This window comes from Hyla sarda, chromosome 2 (assembly GCF_029499605.1).
Source record: "Hyla sarda isolate aHylSar1 chromosome 2, aHylSar1.hap1, whole genome shotgun sequence".
Classification (NCBI taxonomy): Eukaryota; Metazoa; Chordata; class Amphibia; order Anura; family Hylidae; genus Hyla; species Hyla sarda.
In genome coordinates, this window is record NC_079190.1 from 387,218,720 (window position 1) to 387,245,039 (window position 26,320).

Below are 26,320 nucleotides of genomic sequence, written 5' to 3' on the forward strand. Positions count from 1 at the left end.
GTGGTGTGAATGTACCCTAACACTAGGTTATAGTCTGGGTAAATAGGAGACCGCTGCAGGCTCAGTAAGTTAAATAGGTACCTTCAGTCTGGCGTGGTGTCCCTTCCAAGGCCCGCCTCTATCTTCAGTGAATTGCGCACTGGAGGCGGGCCCACTGCGTGAATTTGAACATTCATGGTTGCTGGTCACATGAGCGCTTGCGCGTGCTCAAGAGACCAGTGATCATGAATATTCAAATTCACCTGGTGGGCCCACCTCCAGTGCGCAATTCACCGAAGATAGAAGCGGACCTTGGAAGGTACGCCACGCCAGATTGAAGGTACGTATTTAACTTACTGAGCCTGCACAGTCTCCTATTTACACAGGCTATAACCCAGTGTACTGGGTTTAGTGTGGTGAACAGGATGACTGTTTTTCTTTAATTTATACTGAATTGTGAACATGGTTTTTCATCTTTAACTTTGAGAAAAATTCCAGTAAACATTGAGCCAAAATGTATAAATAAATAAGTACAGTTGTTCATCATCCTTACGAGCCTTATCCATCAAGTGATAAAAAGTAGCCACCAGTTTCATTTGCAGTATACAGAGTCATATCATTATTTCAAGAATAAGAGAGGCCATACATATAATAGGGATGATGCCATGCATATTATAGGGGTTATCCAGGGATACAATACAGAGCTAATTTCTTCCAAAAACAGCATCACACCTGTTCACAGGCTGCGTGTGTTAATGCAGCTTAGTTTCTTTGAAATGAATGGAGCCAAGCTGTAATACCACACACAACCCGAGGAAAAGGGTGGTGCTGTTTTGGAGGAAATTAGATCAGTTTTTTTCTTTTACACAGCAAATGGCTATATATCACAACTACATAGAATATCTACAGCTATATTGTTTATGACTGGCTTTACTTAAGAAATATTTTAATAAAAAAATAAAGTCTTCAAAAGCTCTTTATATGTGGTATTGTATATTATTTTGTTGACAGTGAGAACAATTTTCTTTCTCCCCTTGGCCATACATGTCTAATAGCAGATTGAGAATACTTGCAGGAAAAGACTATGAATCTTATTAGATGGATAAGATGGACTGATAACATATTTTTGGTTTAGAAATGTGTACACCATAAACTTTTGCGGCTATTTTGTATAATACAATAATAATAAAATGTTCTTGCTGTTTTATTGTTAACAATTTTATTATAAGTACAGTATCTTTTAGTAAACACAGTATCTTTTCTAAGACTGCTGTGCTGTTTAGTGCTGTGCTATTTCTTCATATACTGGGTTTTGGGAGATGAGTGTGTTCGTATAAACCCTATATTACAAGGAACTCCCTTTTTTGAATATTATGTTACATATATTTAAAAACCCATATATTACAGCTAGTGTAGATTTACAAATATTTGTATCTTCTGGTATAACTTTTAGGGTTTTATTTTCTGTAGCTGATTTTGTTACACGTTGAGGTCAATCGGTAGCAAAATCAGGAGCAGAAAGTATGCAGCAGATCCTGTATGTGTGAACGTACCTTAAAGGGGTAATTCCGGGCAACAAAATTATTAGTTATAAGTAGTTATCAAGTGGGGGGGATCTTTGGCCAGTTCCAGAAAGTATGCAGCAGATCCTGTATGTGTGAACGTACCTTAAAGGGGTAATTTCGGGGAACAAAATTATTAGTTATAAGTAGTTAGTAAGTGGGAGGGACCTTTGCACATATATGAAAAAAAAAAAACCTTTTCTTACCTCCAGCCTTCCCACGGTGCCTCCTGTTACCCGTTCTTGTCCCCGACGCAATCCTTGTGGGCCCAGAGTGTCATACTGCTACCAATTGTTGGCCGCAGTGATGTCCTGCCTTGGCCAGTGATTGGCTGAGCTGCAGTATGACACTCTGAGCCCCAACATTACTCTGGGCCTAGGCATAATCATTTCTGCCATGAAGAGGATTGTGACCGGGGACCTGAGTGGGGCACCAAAGGCACTGCCAGAATGCTGGAGGTAAATAAAATGTTTGTTTTTCATATGCTGTGCATTGGCCAAAGGAACCTCCCGCTAGATAGCCCCTCTAAATAAACTGGTGACAGAAAGTTATACAATTCTTAAGCAATTAAATTTCAAGCCTTCTTGTATTTATCAGCTGCTACATGTCCTGTATAAAGCGGTGAATTTTTTCCAACCTTTTCAGTTGGACACAATTCTTTTCTGTCTATGTCAGGAACTGCCCAGGGCATGAGCACATGAGCAAATCTCTTTCTATTTGCCAATAGGAAAACTAATGGCATTTTTTCCCACCCATGCTTGATACAGTAGAATCTCCCAATAGCGGACACTCACAGGGGAATGACAAAGTGTCCACTATTGAGAGATGTCTCTTATTGGGAAAAAGGCTCAAAAATCTTTCTAAATAACCGAATACTGTACTGTACTCACTCCACAGTGTAATTATCTATAAAACACGATAAAAAGCAATATTACAGTAAAATCGCCCAGTGCCATTTAATCACCCCTTATCACCCCCTGTACCATTTCCCCCTCTTAATTGATTTCTCCAATTCCACTTCATTCTTCCCTTTTTGAACCCTTGTGTGCCATTTCATTCCCCCTTTATACCCTGCGCTGTGCCCAATTATCCCCCTCTTAGCCCCTGTGCCACATAATTTCCCCTTTATTACCCTCTGGGCAAATTCATCACCCCCCTCTTTACCACCCCCTGTGCCATTTCTCCTCCCCCAACCCCCCTTTGCCATTTCATTTCCCCTTTGTTCCCCCTGTTCCATTAATCTGAATTTCAGCTATTTTTTGATTGCACATGTCCATGGCACTATTGGGTATAGTGTAACTCAGTATCTCGGTACAGACACTAATTTTATCCATTTTAGTGTGTAGCCACTCATTCTCTTTATACTTGTTGTACACAGTGTTGTCTTTAATGCAGGGCAAAAGGACTAGCTGTCATGGGCCCATTCATTTCTGGGGGCTTGGATAGCTGCCCATTGAGCCCTCTGCCCCGTCTGGCAGCAACTTGCTATGTTCTACAGGATACTACACATCCTTCCATTCCCCTGCACTGCCTGCAGGGCCCTCCCTACTCTCCAGGGCCCTCCTCTCTGACTGCTTTCTCTTCTCTTATCTGCTGTCAAGACAGAGGAAGAGGGGAGGGGCTGTGTCTGTGAAGAGAAGGAGGAGAGGACCTACAATGTCCCTTCATGTTGACCCCCTAGAGCTTTCCTCATTAAAAGTTTGCTTGTGTGTAAATATATTTTGTGTACAGGCTATATTTACTCAGAGGGGGACAGTTATCATTATATACTGCTTAAAAAAATAAAGGGAACACCTAGACAACACATCCTAGATCTAAGAGAATGAACTAATCGTATGAAATACATTCGTCTTCACATAGTTGAATGTGCTGGCAACAATTCACACAATAATTATCAATGGAAATCAAATTTATCAACCCATGGAGGTCTGGATATGGAGTTACACTCAAAATCAAAGTGGAAAACCACACTACAGGCTGATCCAGCTTTGATGTAATGTCCTTAAAACAAGTCAAAATGAGGCTCAGTAGTGTGTGTGTGTGACCTCCACGTGTCCGTATGACCTCCCTACAATGCCTGGGCATGCTCCTGATGAGGTGGTGGATGGTCTCCTGAGGGATGCCCTCCCAGACCTGGACTAGAGCATCCACCAACTCCTAGACAGTCTGTGGTGAAATGTGGCGTTGGTGGATGGAGCGAGACATGATGTCCCAGATGTGCTCAATTGGATTCAGGTCTGGGGAACGGGCGGGCCAGTCCATAGCATCAATGCCTTCCTCTTGCAGGAACTGCTGACACACTCCAGCCACATGAGGTCTAGCATTGTCTTGCATTAGGAGGAACCCAGGGCCAACCGCACCAGCATATGGTCTCACAAGAGGTCTGAGGATCTCATCTCAGTACCTAATGGCAGTTAGGCTAAATCTGGCAAGCATATGGAGGGCTATGAAGCCCCCCAAAGAAATGCCACCCCACACCATTACTGACCCACTACCAAACAGGTCATGCTGTAGGATGTTGCAGCAGAATGTTCTCCACTGCGTCTCCAGACTCTGTCACGTGTGTCACATGGGCTCAGTGTGTACCTGCTTTCATCTGTGGAGAGCACAGGGTGCCAGTGGCGAATTTGCAAATCTTGGTGTTCTGTAAGCACAACCCCCACCTGTGGACATTGGCCCTCATACCACCCTCATGGAGTCTGTTTCCTACCGTTTGAGTGGACACATGCACTTTTATGGCCTGCTAGAGGTCATTTTGCAGGGCTCTGGCAGTGCTCCTCCTGCTCCTCCTTGCACAAAGGCGGAGGTAGCGGTCCTGCTGCTGGGTTGTTACCCTCCTATGGCCTCCTCCACATCTCCTGATGTACTGGCCTGTCTCCTGGTAGGGCCTCCATGCTCTGGACACTACACTGGCAGATAAAGCAAACCTTCTTGCCACAGCTCGCATTGATGTGCCATCCTGGATGAGCTGCACTTCCTGAGCCACTTGTGTGGGTTGTAGACTCCATCCCATGCTACCACTAGAGTGAAAGCACCGCCAGCATTCAAAATTGACCAAATCATCAGCCAGGAAGCATAGGTGGTCCCCACCTGCAGAACCACTCCTTTATTGGGGGTGTCTTGCTAATTGCCTATAATTTCCACCTGTTGTCTGTTCCATTTGCACACCAGCATGTGAAATTGATTGTCAATCAGTGTTGCTTCCTGAGTAAACAGTGTGATTTCACGGAAGCGTGATTGACTTGGAGTTACATTGTGTTAAGTGTTCCCTTTATTTTTTGAGCAGTGTATATATATACTGTTTTCACAGTCTATATTGCATAAATCTTTTTGCGCAATTCCATTTTTTGCATGGTTTTTTTTGCATACTTTGTAATAGAAGTTTTACTGTGGAATTCTATGTGACTGAGCTGATTATGCAGTGTACATCGATTAATCAACTTCGTCTTTAATGTTTACACGCACAAGTTTGTGCAATTCCCTATTAAATATAATCAAATATACACCATGTAGGAGGACACGTAAAAAGCTGTCAGAATCTGTCCAGCAATATGTAATACAGATTTAGAGCCACCTCCAATATTTAATCATTTTGCCATAGTCTGACTATTGTACTACACTATGTGACAAATATTAACTAAACTTGATAATTTTTTATTTTTTCATATGCTTTTTCCTATTTATTTTTTCTTTTGGGACAGATACAATTATTGTTTAAGAATATCAAAGCATTTCTTCTTTACATAACCACCTGGTTTCTTTCTTGTAAAGGATGAAGCCTGTGAGGGTCCAAGGAGATCAGAGGAAACAACTAGAGATCAGCGAACTTACAGTAAATTCGATTCGTCATGAACTTCTCGGCTCGGCAGTTGATGACTTTTCCTGCATAAATTAGTTCAGCTTTCAGGTGCTCCGGTGGGCTGGAAAAGGTGGATACAGTCCTAGGAGACTCTTTCCTAGGAATGTATCCACCTTTTCCAGCCCACCGGAGCACCTGAAGGCTGAACTAATTTACGCAGGATAAGTCATCAACTGCCGAGCCGAGAACTTCGTGACGAATCGATGGCGGTGACGGAGAGAGAGGATGCCGGGGAAGCAGAGGCCTTGCCGGAGCGGCGGGGACACCTCGGGGAAGTGGTGACAGCGATGGAAGGTGATATCCAGGGAAGCGGTGAGGAGTGGTGATGGTCGGGGACACGTGAGTATAACCTCCAATACCAGTGGTCTTCAACTTGCGGACCTCCAGATGTTGCAAAACTACAACTCCCAGCATGCCCGGACAGCCAACGGCTGTCCGGGCATGCTGGGTGTTGTAGTTTTGCAACATCTGGAGGTCCACAGGTTGTTGACCACTGTCCTATACTTTACATTGCACGGATCACTCAGCATACGATGGTTTCAACAAACGATGGTCCATTTGGAACGGATTACCATCGTATGTTGAGGGACCACTGTACTATGTGTGGAGGATACATACACACTCTGGGGGAAAATTTATTAAGGGAGGTGTAGATGAATGATTTTTATATACCTTTAAAGGGGTACTCTGCCACGCCCCCTCCCATAGACTTGCATTGAGGGGGCAGGGTGTGACGTCACAAGGGGGCGGAGCCTTGACATCACGATACTCTGTCCCCTGCACCGCCCGTCACCAGATCCTCGCTCTGTGCAGCTGAAATACGGGGGTGCTGCAGGAGAGATAGGTGGTTTTGATAGATGATAAGATGTTTAGCGTCGGAGTACTCCTTTAATTTGTGTGGTAATAATGTGTATGTGCACCAAATATAAGATGTGATAAATATGGTGCTAGAACACATTTTTTAAGATTTCACTTTAGTATACTGTACCACTTTGCATGGTTCCTCCTCTGTGACTTTTTAACCTATTGTGAAAAAATTTGTGAATTTTTTAAAAATACTGTCCACAGCTGGTTTTGTAAGCCGGGTCTGGGATGGTGTATGTTTAAAGTGTAAATGTCTCTGTGTAAATGCTTGTCTCTGCAGAAGTTGTTTGCTATGGGGATTTGCTTTTAAACTGGGCGGTTCCCGAGACACATGTCATCAGAGAGCACTTAGACAGAAAGTAACAACTCAACTTCATCAACTCATAAGTACTGAAAGGATCAAGATTTTTTTATAGAATTAATTTACAAATCTGTTTAACTTTATGGAGCCAGTTGATATATATAAAAAAGTTTTTCCTGGAATACCCCTTTAAACCTGTTAATAAATGTTCTCTTTCTGTACAAACTCTGTGTGGGAGCTATGGCTAGATATACATTTTGTGGGAGATTCATCAACCAGTCCCAACCAGTTGCCCATAGCAACCACAGATGGCTTCTTTCATTTTCAGAGGCCTTTGCAAAAATGAAAGAAGTGATCTGATTGGTTGCTATGGGCAACTGGTTGACTTTTCCTCTGTACAAGTTTTGATCAATCTTCCCCCTTGTGTGTGTATATATATATATATATATATATATATATATATATATATACTGTGTGTGTGGGGGGGGAGTTATATTTACAATGCTAACTATATATACAGTGTGGGGGAAATGTATCAAAACCTGTGTAGAGGAAAAGCGGTGCAGTTGTCAATGGCAACCAATCAGATTGTTTCTTTTATTTTTCAGGGGCTATTTTAAAAATAAAAGAAACAATAAGATTGTTTGCTTTGGGGAGTTTCACCACTGTTCCTCTAATCACGTTTTGATAAATCTCCCCCTGTTTGCATAATGTGAAGGGGCTATATATACTGTATGTGGGGCAGTATATACTGTGGGGGGGGGGGGAATACTTGTTAATTATCTTTAATCTCTCTTATTTTACATATACAGTACGTTAGGAAGAGTCTGCTTAGGTGACCAGTCACAAATTAGCTGAAAAAGGTTAATTTTACATAATTTTGATCACCTTTTTTTAGGGGAGTGGGTGGGGGGGGGGGTGCTTGCCCAGGGTCCTATCATAATTTAAGATGGCCCTGGGCATACAGCAGTTAATAAGAGTTTAAATAAAATATGAAAATCTCTATACTTTTCTGTCACTAGGTTATTTGGAAACAATATTTTCCTCCGGAATACCCCTTTAAGACCATAACTCCAACCCCATTAATCTTGTCTGTGTTGTGCACTGTCATCCTCTTCTATAGTAGCTTTCCATTATTCAATCTAATGCCTCTCCGCCTCATAAATCACCCGGCAGATATGTCACATTTTACTCAGTGGAGATTGCTAGATAAACGACGAGTGAAAAAAAAACAAAACAAATAGCTGTCATTACTTTTCATTAATTTTCACAGCATAGAGGGCGATATAGAACCGTCTGCAGATTCGTCATAGCCCATATATTTCCTGACAGGGGAAGAAAACTGACTACATGAAATATCTGTTCAGATTCTCTTAAGTGCCATGAGAAGGTACACCTCTAAAAATAGAAATCGTTTATTTCCAAAATGACTTGGCAAACACTATGCTTAACTGTGAAAATATGTTTACTGCAGCAGCATGGGCTCACAGAAAGGAACCGGGCTACGAGGCAGCAGTTTGTGATATTTTATTGTGTCTCATCCCCCCGGATGGCCGCAGCAACACACATTGTTAAGGGAAATAATTCAACTCTTCACAGGAATTCCTTTAATCCTAAATGAAATGTCTTGCTTTGCTGTGAAACACGTCGGGTTGACATCTGATGAGATTGTGGATTTCTATTAATCTCCAGCTACTGCTAAGTGTTCTATATCCAGTGCCTCTTAGAGCTGTCACAAGTCACCAATCATAAATTGTTCAAGAGAAAAAAAAAGAATGTTTTATTTCACACCGCCATTTTATTACTATTCAGTGGTTTATATTCGTCAAGACACAAAAGACGTCTTATTATCAGTCAACTCTGGACTGCCCCGGGCTATAGTAAAAAAATGATTGCTTAGATGTTATAAATTGTATTGATGGAAATGAATAATGGAAAAAAAATCTCACTATGTGTAATAGTAGACGTCGTGGGAACAAAATGACGAAATATAGTAGAAAAAAAATATAGAAATACAAATAATTCAAGGATATACATTAAGCGTACATAATATGATTGAATACAGGGGGATTTAAAGGGGTACTCCGGTGCTAAGACATCTTATCCACTATCCTAAGGATAGGGGATAAGATGCCTGATCGCGGGGGTCCTGCTGCTGGGGACCCCCGAGATCTTGCAGGCAGCACCCCGTTATAATCAGTCCCCAGGGCATGTTCGCTCCAGGTCTGATTACTGGTGATCACGGGGGCTGGAGCATCGTGACATCACATCCCCGCCCCCGTGTGATGTCACACTCTGCCCCCTCAATGCAAGCCTATGGGAGGGGGCGTGACAGCTGTCACGCCCCCTCCCATAGGCTTGCATTGAGGGGCAGAGTGTGATGTCACACGGGGCCGTGACGTCACAATACTCCTGAAAAACCACTGAAGTCAATGGGTAGCAACAAAATCTGCTGCAAATTTTCCACAGCAGATTATTTACATGTGAATGTATCCATAATTGGAACATAGTGCAGGTGACAGTTATTTCAATGTTGTCTACCTTTTTACTTAAATGGGCACTGTCACCAACTTTCTTTTTTGATATGTTGTAGTACTTATGTACTACAACATTTCTCTAATATAGTTTCATTTTACATTTTTATATTATTAGGGTGAAATTTACATATGAAAACCGGCCACTAGGGGTCTCCCTCCTAGTGGCCGGTTGCAGCCTGGTGTGACGTCACGCCTGAATTCGGCCCGATGCCGGCCGGGCAATCGGTCCTAATTCATTCAAGCTGTGCTCGCTCCCTGCCTGTCAATCAGACAGTCGGGAGCGAGTGCAGTGAACGCCGAGGCTGCGCGCATTGGCTGCTTAGATTCGTGTACATGTAAAGTGGAGACAGGGCATGCACACTAGTTATAAATGCCGCACTGAAGCTCCACTGCAAGTTTACAGGGTTTCGGGAGGTGTATATATGTTATTTATAGGCAGGCTACTCCTATACTCCTCCTCCCTGGGTAGCACATGCACTGCTAAACAGGGAGGAGGATACCCCGGAGCAGCCTGCAATTCGCTGATCATCTATGCATGCTCCCAACAGGAGCGCAGCATAGATGAAGTGAGGGCGGAAGTCGGCGCCCAGCAGGCATCAGTGACGTTGTGGCCTGCTGGGGAAGCCGGCTTCCGGGAGAGGACAGCACAGCAAGAAAGAAGATGAAGATGACAACTTTGTGAGTTGAAAAAAAAAATTTTAAAGGCAGGGAGGGGGTTGGGGATAGATTAACAATAGGTAGGGACAGAAGAAAACAAAAAACAGATGGTGGGAACTACTCTTTAATTTTCTTTTATTATGTAATTTTTTGTTTAATGCACTTGGGACATTTTCAAGCTTATAGGGGCACTGCCCACTTGGTATTTCTTCTTCCCCTATGTGCTAATAGCGTCAGCACGTATGTGTGAGCAAGAGAGCTCCCAGCACATACTGCCAGCATGTAATGTGTTTAGGAAAAGAAGACATAAATATTTATGAGGAGAGCACTACCAAGGAAGAAGCGGGCCAGCTGGACGACGTATTTACATAATTGCATTTTCCTCCATCGCTGGAACTTGGAACAGAAAATAAAAAGGTAAAAACGGGTTTAATCGATGTCACCCAAACTATTAGCTGGTACCAGCAGATTAGTGTGGATGATGCTGGTAAAAGATTCCCTTTAAAATTTACAAAAATATCGTATGTGAGTTTGTTCCCTGTAAAGATTAATCTTTTCACTTTTGAGAAGTCACAGAATGAGCATTCATTTTAAAATATTAGGCTAGGCCGTTTGCATTCAACCCGTTCAGGGTCCAATCTTGAGCTGAACAGACCCTGAAACAGGTTTCATGCAAACGTCTACTGCAAGGTCCCGACGGACTCCATTCACTTGCTTGGGGTCCATCGGTGATCCAGTAATTTTTCTTTTTTTCTCCGCTAAACTTGACAGAACTGCCGATAGAGCTCCACCTAACGGAGCCTGATGGCAGTGTGAACGAGCCCTTATTTAACATCAGTCCTGGTTTACTTCATCATACAATGAATGACTGAGAATTGTTTAGCAGCTGCTAATAATGGAGATTATAATACCTTTTGTCTTCATTCTCTAATATTCTAAACAGATCTTTAAAATACTGTGGCACCCGGACAATGATTTCCTCTGAAGAATCAATTTCTTTTAGTTCAGGATACATCTTGAAATCAATAATTTTCTTCACGTAGGTTAACCAGTCAAACTGTGAAAATGCATGTGCCAAAATGAAATAGTTGTTCTCAAAAGTACAATTACTATATTCTTATACAATTATATGATATAGAAACAGTACATACATCAATATATGGCAACTAATAGGAAAGGGCTCTCATATCTTTTACAAAACACTTAGGGGGAGAATTTATAGAATAGCATTATAGAATGGCATTTCATGCAGTGGTCTTAATGTGATGCACTATTCTCCACTGCCCTGATTTATTAGGAGGAGCACGCTTCTTAATCCCTTAAGGACACAGCCCATTTTGGCCTTAAAGGGGTACTCCGCCCCTGGCATCTTATCCCCTATCCAAAGGATAGGGGATAAGATGTCAGATCGCCAGGGTCCCGCTGCTGGGGACCCCGGCGATCGCTGCTGCAGCACCCCGCTATCATTACTGCACAGAGCAAGATCGCTCTGCACGTAATGACGGGCAATACAGGGGCTGGAGCATTGTTACGTCACGGCTCCATCCCTCGTGACTTCACGGCCCACCCCGTCAATATAAGTCTATGGGAGGGGGCGTGGCGGTCGTCATGCCCCCTGCCATAGACTTGCATTAAGGGGACGGGCCGTGATGTAATGAGGGGCGGAGCCATGACGTCACGCTGCTCCGGCCCCTGTATCGCCCGTCATTACGCACAGAGCGAACTCGCTCTGTGCAGTAATGATGATGGGGTGCCGCAGTGGCGATCCCCGGGGTCCCCAGCAGCGGGACCCCGGCGATCTGGCATCTTATCCCCTATCCTTTGGATAGGGGATAAGATGCCAGGGGAGGAGTACCCCTTTAAGGACACAGCCAGTTTCATTTTTGCATTTAGATTTTTTCCTCCTCACCTTCTAAAAACCATAACCCTTTAATTTTCCATCCACAGACTCATATGAGGGCTTGTTCTTTTTGTGCGACCAATTGTACTTTGTAATGACACTTTTAATTTTACCCTTAAATGTACGGTACAACCAAAGGAATATTATTTTGTAGGGGAATTGGTAAGAAAACCAAAATTTTTCAAATTTTGAGGGGTTTAGATTTTTCGCAGTGTCTCTTTATTCTGTGGGTCAATACTATTAAATTGATAACAAAGTTTACATGCTTTTCTATTACTGTACTACTTTAAAAAAAAATAAACTTTAACAAAATTATGTTTAACCCCTTAAGGATCGAGCGTTTTTCCATTTTTGTACTTTAGTATTTTCTTCCTTACATTTGAAAAATCATAACCCTTTCAATTTTGCCCCTAAAAATCCATATGATGGCTTATTTTTTGTGCCACCAATTCTACTTTGTAATGACATCAGTCATTTTACCCACAAACCTACAGTGAAACCAAAAAAAAATTATAATAATTCTGTGACAAAATTGAAGAAAAAACACAATTTTGTAAATTTTGGGGGCTTCCGTTTCTATGCAGTACATTTTTCAGTAAAAATGACACCTTATCTTTATTCTGTAGGTCCATACGGTTAAAATGATACCCTACTTATATAGGTTTGATTTTGTCGTACTTCTGGAAAAAATCATAACTACATGCAGGAAAATTTCTACGTTTAAAATTGTCATCTTCTGACCCATATAACTTTTTTATTTTGCCGCGTACAAGGCTGTATGAGGGCTAATTTTTTTGCGCCGTGATCTGAAATTTTTGGCGGTACCATTTTTGTACATGATCAGTCATTTTGATAACTTTTTATACATTTTTTCATGATATAAAAGTGACCAAAAATACGCTATTTTGCACATAGTTTGGACATTTACGCACGCGTTGATGCCACATATGTTTATTTATATTATGGCTACATATTTTTATATGGAATTTTGGAAAAGGGGGTGATTTAAACTTTTAAGAAGGAAGGGGTTAATGGGTATTTTTTTAAACTTTTAAATCAACTTTTTTTTTACACTTTCAAGGGGACTTTAGGAGGAACCATTAGATTCCTCATACAGATCATTGTGGTTTCATAGAACCACATTGATCTGTGTGCTCTGTGCTCGACCAGGCTTTATCATTCATAGCACAGCAGCCAGCACAGGACGTGAGTTAAGCCCTCAGGCTACCTCAGAAGTGGATAGCCCCCCTGCAATCGTGTGGCTGGGGGATCCACCCCACTGGGCCACCTGGGATGGTTTAAATGTCCCTTTAGATGCCGCTGTCAATTGCCACATGTCGGCTATTAACACCGGCCCCCAGCTACAGGAATCAGCTGGGGGCCAGCCAGTATGGCGCGGGTTCGAGTGGGGAGCCCACGCCATACAATGGTTGCCGTCTCAGGACGAGCCGGTTTGTCCTTAGACGGCAACCAGTTAAAATTGTTTAAAAATGTTTAAAATTGCTCTATTCTGACTCTATAATTTTCTAATTTTTCCATATACATGGCTCATTTTTATTGATTCCACTTTTGCGCATATTTTCTTGGATGTGATATGATAAAAAAGCAGCAAATTTGGACTTGGTTGTTTTTTTTTAACGTTTACGCTGTTTACTGTACGGGATCATTAACATTATATTTGAATAGTTCGGACATTTATGCATGTGGTGATACTCATATGTTTATTTTATATTATTTTAATTTACACCTTTTTTGTAATATGACAAAATAGGGTGTTTAAATTTTTATTGAGGGAGGAGCTTATTCATATGTAAAAAAAAAAAAAAAAAAAAGACTACTTTTTATGTCCCCACCGGGGACTATCTATAGCAATCATTAGATCGCTTTTATTGATCAGTGCTATGCATATGTATTGCACTGATTACTAATATCAGCAACCTATGTCTTTGGTCTGCTAGAAGGCAGACCACAGGAGGAGGTTGTCAGAGCCGCTGGTAGGCAAGTAAGTGTACCTCCGGTGGCCATTATGACTCATCGAACACCATCAATTATGCCACGGGTAATCCGAGGAGTCCCCCCAAGCCCCAATAATACAGCAGATGCAGTGATCAGTATTGATCATGACATCTTAAGGGTTAACGGCAGGCTAATAGCAGCCGAGACCTGCAGTACTTGAGGCGAGTACAGCTCCTGTGCTCGCTTCATGTACAGGACGAACATATATCTCCTTGTGCGTTAAGTACCAGTGCACCAGGAGGTACATTTATGCCTATTGCCCTTAAGGGGTTAATATATTAGGCAGTGAGGTGGCTTGTGCGCTGTGCTTCTGAGAGCTTTTAGCTACAATTTATACTACCTTGAAAGCATGAATTGTGATAAATCAGATATCGCACAGTACATGCAATTGGTACAAATCTGGTGTATCCTTAAACTGTGTAGTTGTAGTTTTAGTTTGGTTGTTTTTTTTTGTTTGTTTTTTTTACATTCCTGGCACATTAAAGCCACTCTGATTTTTATGCAAAAACACACCACTTTTTGATAAGCCCTACCCACTTATCGGCAAAACTGTAGTCTTTTTGTCAGATTTGTTTTTTAAAAAGAGTTTTATCCTCCATCTTTTAGTGAGGAAAAAAATAGCTGAAAATAGTTTTAAAGGAATTTATACCTACCTAACATTTGTGTTTGCTGGAAAAAGTGGAAAAGGTGCTCCATTTATATGAAATGTGGCACAAAAACTGGCATACTATATACATACTGATAATTTTGCCAGTGAGTAAAAATATATAGGGGGAGATTTATCAAAGTTTTAGTAGATTTATTTTTTTTTGCTTAAAATTGTCGCAAAAAAGTCACAAGTGCGACTACTCTCTTTTTTCTGTGACTTTTTGATTGTGCAGTGTCCTAAGCAAAAAATGAAAATCTTGGTTACCAAAGCAAAAAGTGATTTTTGACTTGCAGTGGTCAGAGATTTATCAAGTCGAAAAAAAGTCGCATTACATGAAAAAACCTACTAAATTTACTCCAGCTCAGACATGGAGCAGAAAAGGCTACTACCAAAGCAAAAAAAGAAAAATTGCTTACGTGAAAGAAATTTATCACCAGGCTGAAAGCAGTTGATAAATACGTCGCACATAAGCAAAAAAATTGTAAGAAAAAAATAACTAAAAAAAGGAATACATAAGCAAACATTGATAAATGTCCCCATAGTTGATCTTGAATGTCATCCGAATGCCAATAATCAAAACTTGTTTTTGTGTAAACAAGTTCAAAAGTGCATAAACATATCATTTAAATACTATCTTAAAGCTAGGTTTCCACTTGTTTATTTCTTTTTTGCAAAAACACAAATAAAAATGCCCATTGTGCCGCATGGCGTTTTTTTTTTTTGTGAAAAAACGCTGTGGCCAGATGTTAGCTGCAAGTCAATAGGGAACTGCAAAAGGCCATATCCACTTGGCGTTTTTCAGTTTGGCATTTCTTTAATTTTCTTGGCGTTTTTCAGCTATTTTTGGCTCCTTGGGAGTTTTTATTTTTTTTTTCAAACTCTTGTTGAGACTTTTTTTTAAGGAAAATCTTGGTGTTTTCCTCCCATAGAAGTCTATGGGACTGAAAAAAAAATGCCAAGAAAAACACCATGTGGGATTTAACTTTGGCTTTTTGCCGACGTTTTTTATTCTTTTTTGGACTTTAGCAATCCAAAAAAGTGATAGAGATACCTTTTTTAATAAAATTTTGTAGGGTACCATTAAAAAAATTATAAAAAATATACATTAGTGATGGCAAAAATTGTATTTAACGAAATTTATCTTTTTTATAACGAAATTTTTATTAATTTTTAAATAGGGATCAATTTTTGTGTAGCCGACAATAACAAAAATGTAGTGTGTGTGTTTTTTACATTTTTTAGGTAGTACTATTACTCCCAGTATGGAACACACTGTTCCATGATGGAAGTAGTAGTACCTGTACTACTTGACAAATTGCCCCAGGTCCACTGCGATCTTTCTGTATAATGTATAGATGGGGCTTTTCTATGGTCCCCTGCACTGCTGTATATATACACCTCTTCATATTTCCAGCAGAGAGCTGTGATTGGCCAGATGGTTCCAGCCCATCACAACTCTCTGTGGGAAATATGAATAGGTGTATATATGCAGGGGACCATAGAAGAGCGGCCGCCCGCATCTATAAATTATACAGGACGATTGCATCGGGTGTCAGAAGTTACACTCCCTGCGATCTGTCTATTAATGCAGGTACTACAGCTCCCAGCATGGAGAAGAGTGTGCTCCTTTTTGGGAGTAGTAGTACCTGCAGTTGAGGACAGATAACAGCGGATGTCACTCCTGACACCCGATGCGATCGTCCTATCTATTGGAGAGATGCGGAGCGGCTCTATACAGCGCTTGCATCTCTGCGCTATACTCTGGCCGGCCAAAGATATGAATAGAACATCACTCATTCATATTTCCCGCTGAGAGCTGTGATTGGCTGCAATCATCCGGCCAATCCCCATTCTGGGCGGAAAATATGAATGAGTGAGGTCAATATCTATTTACATCACTGGCCGGCCAGAGTACAGAGCAGAGATGCGGTGAGCGCTGTATAGAGCCGCTCTGCATCTCTGGAATTGATAGGACGATCGCATCGGGTGTCAGGAGTCTGTTCCACACTGGGAGTAGTAGTACTACCTAAAAAAAATTAAAAATAGGGAAAAAAAGAGTGAAACACACACACTTCATTAAAAATTTATTATAATTTTGATATAAAAACATTTTTTTGTTAAATACATTTTTCCCATCCCTACTGCATCTTTTTTTTGGTACCCAACAAATTTAGAAAAAACGCCAAAGGGGCCAAAAATGCAATATCCACTCAAAGGCAAAAACGCCAGAAAAACTGCCAAAATGTAGGAAAATCCTGTGGCAGTTTTTCTGGCATTTTTGCTGTTTTTTTTTTTAAATGTAAAAAAAAAAAAAAAACAAGTGGAAACCTAGCCTAAAACAAAATAAATCGCACACTAAACTTGAACAATTCAGTGTATCGTGTATTTATGGCTTTATTCCCATTGCCGTTGCGCCCTGTAGAGAATGGCCATTAAACTCTCATTTTGACAGGGCGCAACAGGCAACAGAGGGTCCCAAAGGACCCCATTAGAGTCAGCAGTATTTTTTCTCCCACTGTTTTCTCCGGCAACACCGATGGTCATCACACTACCTTGTGACAACGGAAGTTTGAAAGAGGCCTACCCTAGAAGGAAAAAAAAAAAGATTAGGTAACATACCTGGGGAATGATAGTGCTGAGCTCTGAGATGTTCATTTTATTATACATAGATTCACTAGTTCTGTTGTCATGTGGTACAATAATCTAAAATATAAAAGAGTTTGAACAAATAATTGTTATCAAAATTAAGAAAATATATTTTTGTTTTCAGGTGTCAATATGTTATTGATTTAAATGACATTTATTTGAATACAGTTTAGCCTGATGAACAATACATGTTAATTAAACCAAAATATTGAAAACATAAATATCTATTAACCCCCAACCCCCTACTGGCCAGACACATTATCCGTTTTAGTTTTTTTATACATGTATTTATGAATTTTGACGCTATAAATTGTCATCTCATTCAGTTATTCAAATACTTTTTGTACTATTTTTTTGTGGTGAAACACACAAAATAAAACACGCCATGAAATTTTACAATTTGAGAATATTGCCTAAGGCTACATTCACACATTCTAAAATAAACAGAAAAATATGACAGTTAAATAAGAATAAAATATGTCTGCATTTTTTTTTTTTATAAAAGTCAATAAGAGTGCCTGTCAGTACACACACTGTTTAAAAAAGATTAGGTAATTCCAACATGAATCTAGTGCACCCTTGTCATAAATACAGTCCTTAGTATATTTTTATATATATATTTATACAAAATTATTAGGTCACCTCTAAGCCTGGGTACTGTATACTGGGTATTGAGCACTGTGTTTACAGCGACTGGGAAGGCAGGGGCTATAGTACACGTCCCTGCCTTCTCTTTGGAGAGCCTGGCTATCTTGGACAGCTGGCCCTCAGCTCTAGCAGTAATGTGATCTCAGTGCCGCTGCATAACTCTGCATACCCTTCTTAAAGGGGTACTCCATCCCTAGACATCTTATCCCCTATCCAAAGGATAGGGGATAGGATGTCTGATGGCGGGGGTCCTGCCGCTGGGGACCCCCGCATTCTACCATGCGGCACCCACCTGTAACGGCTTCCAGAACCGCTGGAGGCCCTCAGGCTAATACCATCCCGACCACGAGAACGGAAGATTGTGATGTCATGACTCCGCCCCCGTGTGACAGCTGTCACACCCCTCCCATAGACTTGCATTGAGGGGGCGGGGTGTGACGTCACACAGGGGCTGAGTCGTGACGTCACGTTCTTCCGTTCTCTTGGTCGGGATGGTATTAGCCTGAGGGCCTCCAGCGGTTCTGGAAGCCGTTACAGGTGGGTGCCACATGGTAGAATGCGGGGGTCCCCAGCGGCGGGACCCCCGCCATCAGACATCTTATCCCCTACCCAATGGATAGGGGATAATATGTCTAGGGGTCGAGTACCCCTTTAAAACAGCCATACTGACTAAACATATATGTGAAATCTATGGGTGATCTGCATGTGGCTAACAAAATATCAAAACACACCCTTAAACAGCCCTTAAACCCTTAAATAAACACCCTCTATACACCTTATCTGGAGGACTCTGGTTATTGATTTTAATGGGCATCATGTAATGCTACAACTTTATGGGCATGCTTGCACAGTTTAACTGCAAGGGGTTTGGCTTCTAACAGTCAAACTCACAACAATTAAACCTGCCCACAACATTTTCCTTGTTGGACATCCCATGTAATACATGAGCAAACCTGCAAATCTCTTTATATATAATTCAATGCATGTATGTTTCAGCATAACTTCCCAATGGCTGGAGATATTTTAATGACAATTGGTACACATGTGACTTATATGTCAACTAAAAATGTCAACCAAGTAAAATCAACAATAACAGACCCCCTTATGTAAGGGGATGGGGTGGTGGGTTCTCTGAAGTCCCATGCAAGTCTATGACACTTCGGTACATCTCCTGATCATATTACTCTCAGGCTGCATGGATTGTCCAGGACATCCTGCCAACTGTCCGGCAGGCAGAGGCAGAAAATAGCTAGTGCAGGGTCAATATATGATGAGGGTGTATGAGGACGGAATATGAGGTCAGAATATGAGGACAGGATATAAGGATGAGATATTTGGACAGGATATGAGATCAGCATATGAGGATGGGTTATGAGGTCAAGATATGAGGACAGGATCTGAGACCGGGACATGAGGTTGGGCTATGAGGACAAGATATGTGTTCAGGATATGAAGTCAGCATATGAGAATGGGCTATGAGGTTGGGATATAAGGACAGAATAGGAGGTTGAGATATGAGGTTGGGCTATGAGGGCGGTATATGAGAACGAGATAGGATAGGATATAAGGTCGGGATATGAGGATGGGATTTGAGGTCTGGATATGAGGACATGATATTAGGACAGGATATTATGACAATAGGGACATTGCTGCTTCCCCACAAGGTTTAGGTATGAAGACCGTGCAACTCTGAGTATTCTTCCAGTAATTCATAAAAGGAAACATATACAAACAGATACATTAGATATCATGTTTAATAATGGTAACATTTTAATTGCTAGGACATTCTCTCTAACACAACCTCTTTGTACTTTCCCAATGATACAATGAAATTCCACACTAAATTATTTGTTCTTCTATTGTCCTAGGTGAACACAGCAGACAAAGAAAATCAGTGGGACCAAGTCAGATCTGATCTTATCACCCACAGCCAAAGTACACTATTGAAACTGTTAGTGATCTGCTATTTCAGCACCATTATTCCCAGCTTCAGAATTTGTTTGTTTAGCTATGGAGAACCTCCACTGTTAATATTAATGGTCTGTTGGAGACATTGGCAGGCTCTGTAGGAGCAAAGAATTGTCAACAAACGAAAAAAAAAAGTTAGGTTCCAGCTCCTAAAATCTGATTGCAGTCATAAAATGTTACTCCATTAACTAATATAATCCACGTTCGTGTTATGTCCCATGCCAAAAGTAAGTGCAGCCATAACCTATTACAGTGGTCCCTCAACATACGATGGTAATCCGTTCCAAACGGACCATCGTTTGTTGAAACCATCACATGTTGAGGGATCCGTGCAATGTAAAGAATAGGACAGGCGTCTACAACCTGCGGACCTCCAGATGTTGCAAAACTACAACACCCAGCATGCCCGGACAGCCATTGGCTGTCCGGGCATGCTGGGTGTTGTAGTTTTGCAACATCTGGAGGTCTGCAGGTTGAAGACCACAGTTAGAGGAAGTTGTACTCGCCTGTCCCCGCCGCTCCAGACCATCACCACTGTGCAGGATGATCGCAGTCCATCGCTGTCGCCGCGTCCCCGAGGTGTCCCCGACGCTCCGGTAAGGCCTCTGCTTCCCCGGCATCCGCGTGCTCCGTCGTCGCCATCACGTCGCTACGCACACCGCTCCTATTGGATGACTGGACGGCGTGCGCAGCGACGTGATGGCGTCGATGGAGAGCGCCGACAATGCAGGGGATCCCGAAGAGGACGTGCTGGAGCCCCGAGGACAGGTAAGAGACATCACCGGAGCTCACGGGGCACCGTAAACGGCTATCCGGCGGCAGCTGAAGCAGTCTGCGCTGTCGGATAGCCGTTTATGCGATAGCCCCGACATAAAAACGCATCGTATGTTGATGCTGCCTTCAACATGTGATGGCCTCTGAGAGGCCATCGTATGTTGAAATTTATCGTATGTCGGGGCCATCGTAGGTCGAGGGGTCACTGTACATGTAAATAACACTACAGGAACTGGACGTTCATCCATAACAACGTAATAGAGCGTAAATACAGCACAAATGGTCAGCTTCTGTGATATAGACGTGGACAAAATTGTTGGTACTCTTCCATCAAAGTCAGAAAACGCACAATGCTTCCTGAAATTACTTGAAACTGACAAAAGTAATAATGAATACAAATGTACTAAAAATAACTGATGAAAATCAGACATTGCTTTTAATTTGTGGTTCTACAAAATCATGAAAATAATGAAACTGTCCGGGACACAAATGATGGTCACTGAATTTTTATATTTTGTTGCACAACCTTTTGAGGCAGTCACTACAATCCAGCAATTTCTTTAACTGTCAATGAGACGTCTGCACTTGTCTCCAGGTGTCTTGGCCCAATCCTTATAAGATATTGCTCCAGATGTCTCAGGTGTGAAGGTGTCTTCTCCAGACTGCAGGTTTCAGCTCTTTCCCCAGATGTTCTATAGGATTCAGATCAGGGCTATAGAAGGTCACTTCAGAATAGTCCAAAGACATTCTGAAGTAAAATGTCAGGACGCTTGGTCTCAGTCACAGGTCTTAGGACCTTCAACTGGATAATGATCTAAAACACACAGCTAAAACCACCCAAGAATGGCTAAGAACAAAACAATGGACTAGTCCTTCCATGAGCCCTGATCTTAACCTTATTAAACATCTGTGGAAGGAGCTAAGACCTGCAGTCTGGAGGAGGCACCATCACACCCGAGATATCTGGAGCAGTATGAGGAGTGGGCCAAGATACCTGGAAACAAGTGCAGAAGTCTCATTGAGAGTTAGAGAAATAACTGAATTGTAGTGGCCGTCTCAAAAGTTTTTGCATCAAAATATTAACTTCAGGAACCATCATTTTTGCCCAGAACAGTTTCATTATTTTGGTTTACAAAATGATTTTGTTGAATCACAATTCAAAATCAATGTCTGATTCATTAGGTAATTTTTCTTTAGTAAAATTGTATTCATTATTAAAGGGGTACTCCGCCCCTAGACATCTTATCCCCTATCCAAAGGATAGGGGATAAGATGTCAGATCGCCGGGGTCCCGCTGCTGGGGATGCCTGGGATCTACCATGCAGCACCCACCTGTAGCGGCTTCAGGAACCGCTGGAGGTCCTCAGGCTGAGTCCATCTCGACCACTGGGATGGAAGATCGTGACGTATAACTCCGCCCCCGTGTGACGTCACACCCCGTCCCTCAATGCAAGTCTATGGGAGGGGGTGTGACAACTGTTTTGGATCTTAGTCCCCGAATTGGAGCTGTTGCCCTAAAGTGTGAGTGGTGCAGGGTTCATTTTTTTTTATTTCACCTATTGATTTATTCATTATTAATTTTTTCAAGGTATTTCAGGGAGCATTGTGGGTTTTCCTGTCTTTAAAGGGGTACTCCACTGAAAAAAAAATTCAATCAACTGGTGCCAGAAAGTTAAACGAATTTGTAAATTACTTCTATTTAAAAATCTTTACCCTTCCAGTACTTATCAGCTGTTTGCTACAGAGGACATTCTTTTCTTTTTGAATTTCCTTTCTGTCTGACCACAAGTGGTCTCTGCTGACACTCCATTTTAAGAACTGTCCAGAGTAGGAGTAAATCCCCATAGCAAACCTATCCTGCTCTGGACAGTTCCTGGCATGGACAGAGGTGTCAGCAGACAGCACTTGTGGTCGGACAGAGAAGAAGCTCAAAAAGAAAAAACTTCCTCTGTAGTATATAGCAGCTGATTAGTACTGGAAGGGTTAAGATTTTTTAATAGAAATAATTAACAAATCTGTTTGACTTTCTGGCATCAGTTGATTAAAGAAATAATGTTTTCCAGTGGAGTACACCTTTAAGAAACAGTCATGCAATTATGTACAGACATGGTCAACTTTGTTGGTACCCTTCCGTTAAAGGGGTACTCCACTGGAAAAAAAAATGTAATCAACTGATGCCAGAAAGTTAAAACAGATTTGTAAATTACTTCTATTAAAAAAATCTTAACCCTTCCAGTACTAATCAGCTGCTATATACTACAGAGGAAATTCTTTTCTTTTTGAACTTCCTCTCTGTCTGACCACAAGTGCTCTCTGCTGACACCTCTGTCCATGTCAAGAACTGTCCAGAGCAGTATATGTTTGCTATGGGGATTTACTCCTACTCTGGACAGTTCCTAAAATGGACAGAGATATTAGCAGAGATAACTTGTGGTCAGACAGAAGAGAAGTTAAAAAAGAAAATTACTTCCTCTGTAGTAAACAGCAGCTGATAAGTACTGGAAGGGTTAAGATTTTAAAATAGAAGTAATTTACAAATGTGTTAACTTTTTGGCACCAGTTGATAAAAAAAAAAAAAATTCAGTGGAGTACCCCTTTAAGTAATCTGGCCATGCATAGGGTCTTTAGAAAGTGTAGTAAATGCCTCAACAATGGATATAGGCCAGATATATCACGGGAGCCTTGCATCACTAAATCAGGAATTAAAGGGATACTCCGGTGGAAAACAATTTATTTTAAATCAACTGGTGCCAGAAAGTTATATATATTTGTAAATGACTTCTATTAAAAAATCGTAATCCTTCCAGTACTGGAATCAGCTGCTGTTTACTACAGAGAAAGTTCTTTTCTTTTTGAATTTCTTTTCTGTTTGACCACAGTGCTCTCTGCTGATACCTCTGTCCATGTCAGGAACTGTCCAGAGCAGAAGCAAATCCCAGTTGCAAACCTATACAGCTTTGGACAGTTCCTGACACAGACAGAGGTGTCAACAAAGAGCACTGTGGACAGACAGAAAAGAAATTCAAAAAGAGAAGAACTTTTTCTGTAGTATACAGCAAATGATAAGTACTTGAAGGATTACGATTTTGTTTATAGAAGTAATTTACTACTTTCTGGCACCAGTTGATTTAAAGTAAATAGTTTTCCACCAGAGTACCCCTTTAATCAGAATTGGCTAGTGTGATGGAGGAAGTGGCTAGGAACTGAATCACCAACAAGCATACCATTCCACACACACTTAGAACAGGTAGGACATCATATTGCCTTTGAAGTGAATTGGGTTCCCATAGTCCAGCTTATCACTCACCTCCATCCAAGACATCCTAATCACAATCCACCAGGACTGGTACATTTATAATAGGATTGGAGTGATTATTATGATTTTAAAATGGGCTATTACATTTGGAAATGCATCATTTTGTCTTATCTTAACAAATTATATGTGGAGCTATGACTTCAACATGATTTTCTCCTGAAGCATGAAAGCTCAGGGTAATTGGGAATTACTTTTACAACCATAAGCAGAACATAAGAATGCACTTACAGGCATATAATGTATGATTTAATTCTTGTGACGGAGGAGATACACTTAGCTCAATCCATTTTTACTGAATGACCTCTAAGTAATGTATTTTTCCAGTGTCCTCAGCAGAATAGCTTTTCACATTGAATCAGCATCTTCTAGAATGTGTTTTAATGACTTTTAAAAACCAGTTAATGAAATATGGAAGAGTTGTGCTTTGGTATTGGGGAATTATGACCATTATTATTATTTAAACAAGATAGGCAATCGTCATGTGTATTAGGATTATTACAAGATAGCATATGATAGAATATCAATGGGTGACAACATGGCTCAGTAGTTAAAAATAACACTTTAAAGCACAAAAACAGATCTATCTATCAGTGTATATTTCACTGTGTTTGTGTGGACAGTGTTTTTGGAAAAGTTTTGCAGTGTTATTCTGTGTATGTGCCAAAACCAGAAGTGGCTAAAACATCTTTATCATGCTGGATCCACTTCTATCTTTGGCTCAAAAATGTGCATTAAGCCCCACTCCCCTCAAAAAAATAGCAATAACACTATGCTTTTCGAAGAAGTGCTTTTAGAAGAAGGATATAATGCAAAGTGGTTAAACCAGATTGCAGTTCACAAAAATGGGTGTCCCTTGCTTCACTATAACAGAGGTTGAGCATGCACACTGCTGCTCCATTCACTCTCTATGGAGCTAACAGAGATATCCAAGTTCAGTGCTAGGCTTTCCGTTCAACTCCCATAATAAGTAAATGGACCTGCGACACACACTCTCGACTGCGACACCATTAACACATGATCATTGGGGGTTCAAGCGGATGGACCTCTATATCTCAGATACTGATCACCTATTTTTAATTGTCTTCAGATGGTCAGGGGAGAGTCAGTAGGGCCACCATTTATAGATGTAACGTATAACATAGATGTGTGGATGAGAGAAAAGCATGGGCAGAGTTCTTGAGAGGTGCCGAGATTACAAGAGGGGCAGTATTGGGAGAACAGGTCAGACATGTATGGAGGAAACAGGCTGTGGATAGCCTTGTATGTCATAGTTAAAAGTTTAAAGTGAATGGACTGAGCAATGGATAGTCAGTGAGGCATAAAGGGGCAAGTGGAGAAGTGGATTAATTGGGAAGCAGAGTTGTGAATGAATAGGTGGGGAGCAAGAGGGCTTGATGGAATGCCTTAGAGGAGGATGTTGCTGGAAGATGATGAGGGCATGTACCAGAAGTGGTGTCGAGGTTTAGGAAGGAGTGGATTTGAGAAATGTTTTTGAAATTATGGCGGCAGGAGGTGGTAAGGGCTTGTATGCAGGGTTTCAAAGACAGAATAATCAAAGGTCAACCCAAGGCAATGGACTTCTCGGACTAGGGAGATAATGGAGCCACTGACTATAATTCAGAGATCTAAGGGGGGAGGCTAGATTGGAGAAACATGATGAATTCTGTTTTCTCCATGTTGAGTTTTAGAGAGGAGGAGCAGAAGAAGGATCCCATAGTAGAAAGACACTCTGGGGTGGGGCTAGATTGGAGAGGGTGGGCTAGTTTGGAGAAACTTAATGAATTCTGTTTTTTCCATGTTGAGTTTTAGAGAGGAAGAGCAGAAGAAGGATCCCATAGTAGAAAGACACTCTGGGGTGACATCTGGACCAAAGGGACAGATATGAGTGTCATCAGCGTAAAGGTGGTGCTTGAAGCCGTGGGATTATACAATATTTCCCAGGCCAAAAGTCAAGATGTACAAGAGTAGGTGCCTGAGGAAAGAAGCTTGGGGGACTCCAACAATGGTGAGAGAAAGGGGAGTGGGAGACACTGAATGTGTTGTTTGTGAGGTATATGGTGATCTTGGAGAGTGACAAATTAGTGAGGCAGAGAGAGGAGAGAGTTTGTAGCAGGAGGGTGTGGAAAGTGAAAGTGTCAAAGGTGGAGGAAACATCAAGAAAAAGGAGCAAAGAATAATGGTGTGAGGCTTTCTTCCAGAATTTTGAGGCAAGGGGGAAAAATGTATGACCAACTTAACATTATTTTTGCCAATGGACCTGGTTCAAGGAAAAGCAGAGGCATATCTAAAATTCCACTGATTAACTAATTATATATGAATGTACTAAAATAAATAATGGAAGATGCCATGATAGATGGATAGATAGATATTAAATATTTATTACATAATATAAATATTACGAGTTCTTACCTGAGCAATTTTAGTTTCCAGATCAATCACTGCCTTCATATCAGATTCTGCTCGAGTCTTATTGGCACCAAGAAAAACTGGCACATCCACCATGAAGTTAAATAAAGCATCTCTGTACTGTAGAAAAAAATAAAGTGCATAATACAGTGAAATAAAATCCTGAAAAAAACCTGTACAGTTTGCAGTATTTTTTTCACTGGCATATTTAAACATCTTACTTGATTCAGAAAATGCT

General features: G+C 41.2%; 1 protein-coding gene and 1 long non-coding RNA gene across 3 annotated transcripts in view; one reads left to right on the top strand and one right to left on the bottom strand.

The window, feature by feature from the left end:
• PHEX (phosphate regulating endopeptidase X-linked) overlaps positions 1–26,320 on the bottom strand; it is a 256,306-nt gene that overhangs the window by 108,291 nt on the left and 121,695 nt on the right. Inside the window, exons 7-9 of the mRNA XM_056558599.1 lie at positions 26,086–26,202; positions 16,944–17,027; positions 10,671–10,816 (exon numbers count right to left, since the gene is read on the bottom strand). Coding sequence (XP_056414574.1) covers positions 10,671–10,816; positions 16,944–17,027; positions 26,086–26,202 — 347 coding nt within the window. The remainder of the gene's footprint in view (positions 1–10,670; positions 10,817–16,943; positions 17,028–26,085; positions 26,203–26,320) is intronic.
• On the top strand, positions 6,193–26,232 carry LOC130356716 (uncharacterized). Of its 2 annotated transcripts, XR_008888972.1 has the most exons (4): positions 6,200–6,244; positions 7,839–7,955; positions 19,487–19,569; positions 26,100–26,232. It is a non-coding gene; the product is annotated as an uncharacterized LOC130356716 (long non-coding RNA). The 2 variants fall into 2 exon arrangements; XR_008888971.1 differs by lacking the exon at positions 7,839–7,955 and having other exon boundaries at positions 6,193–6,244.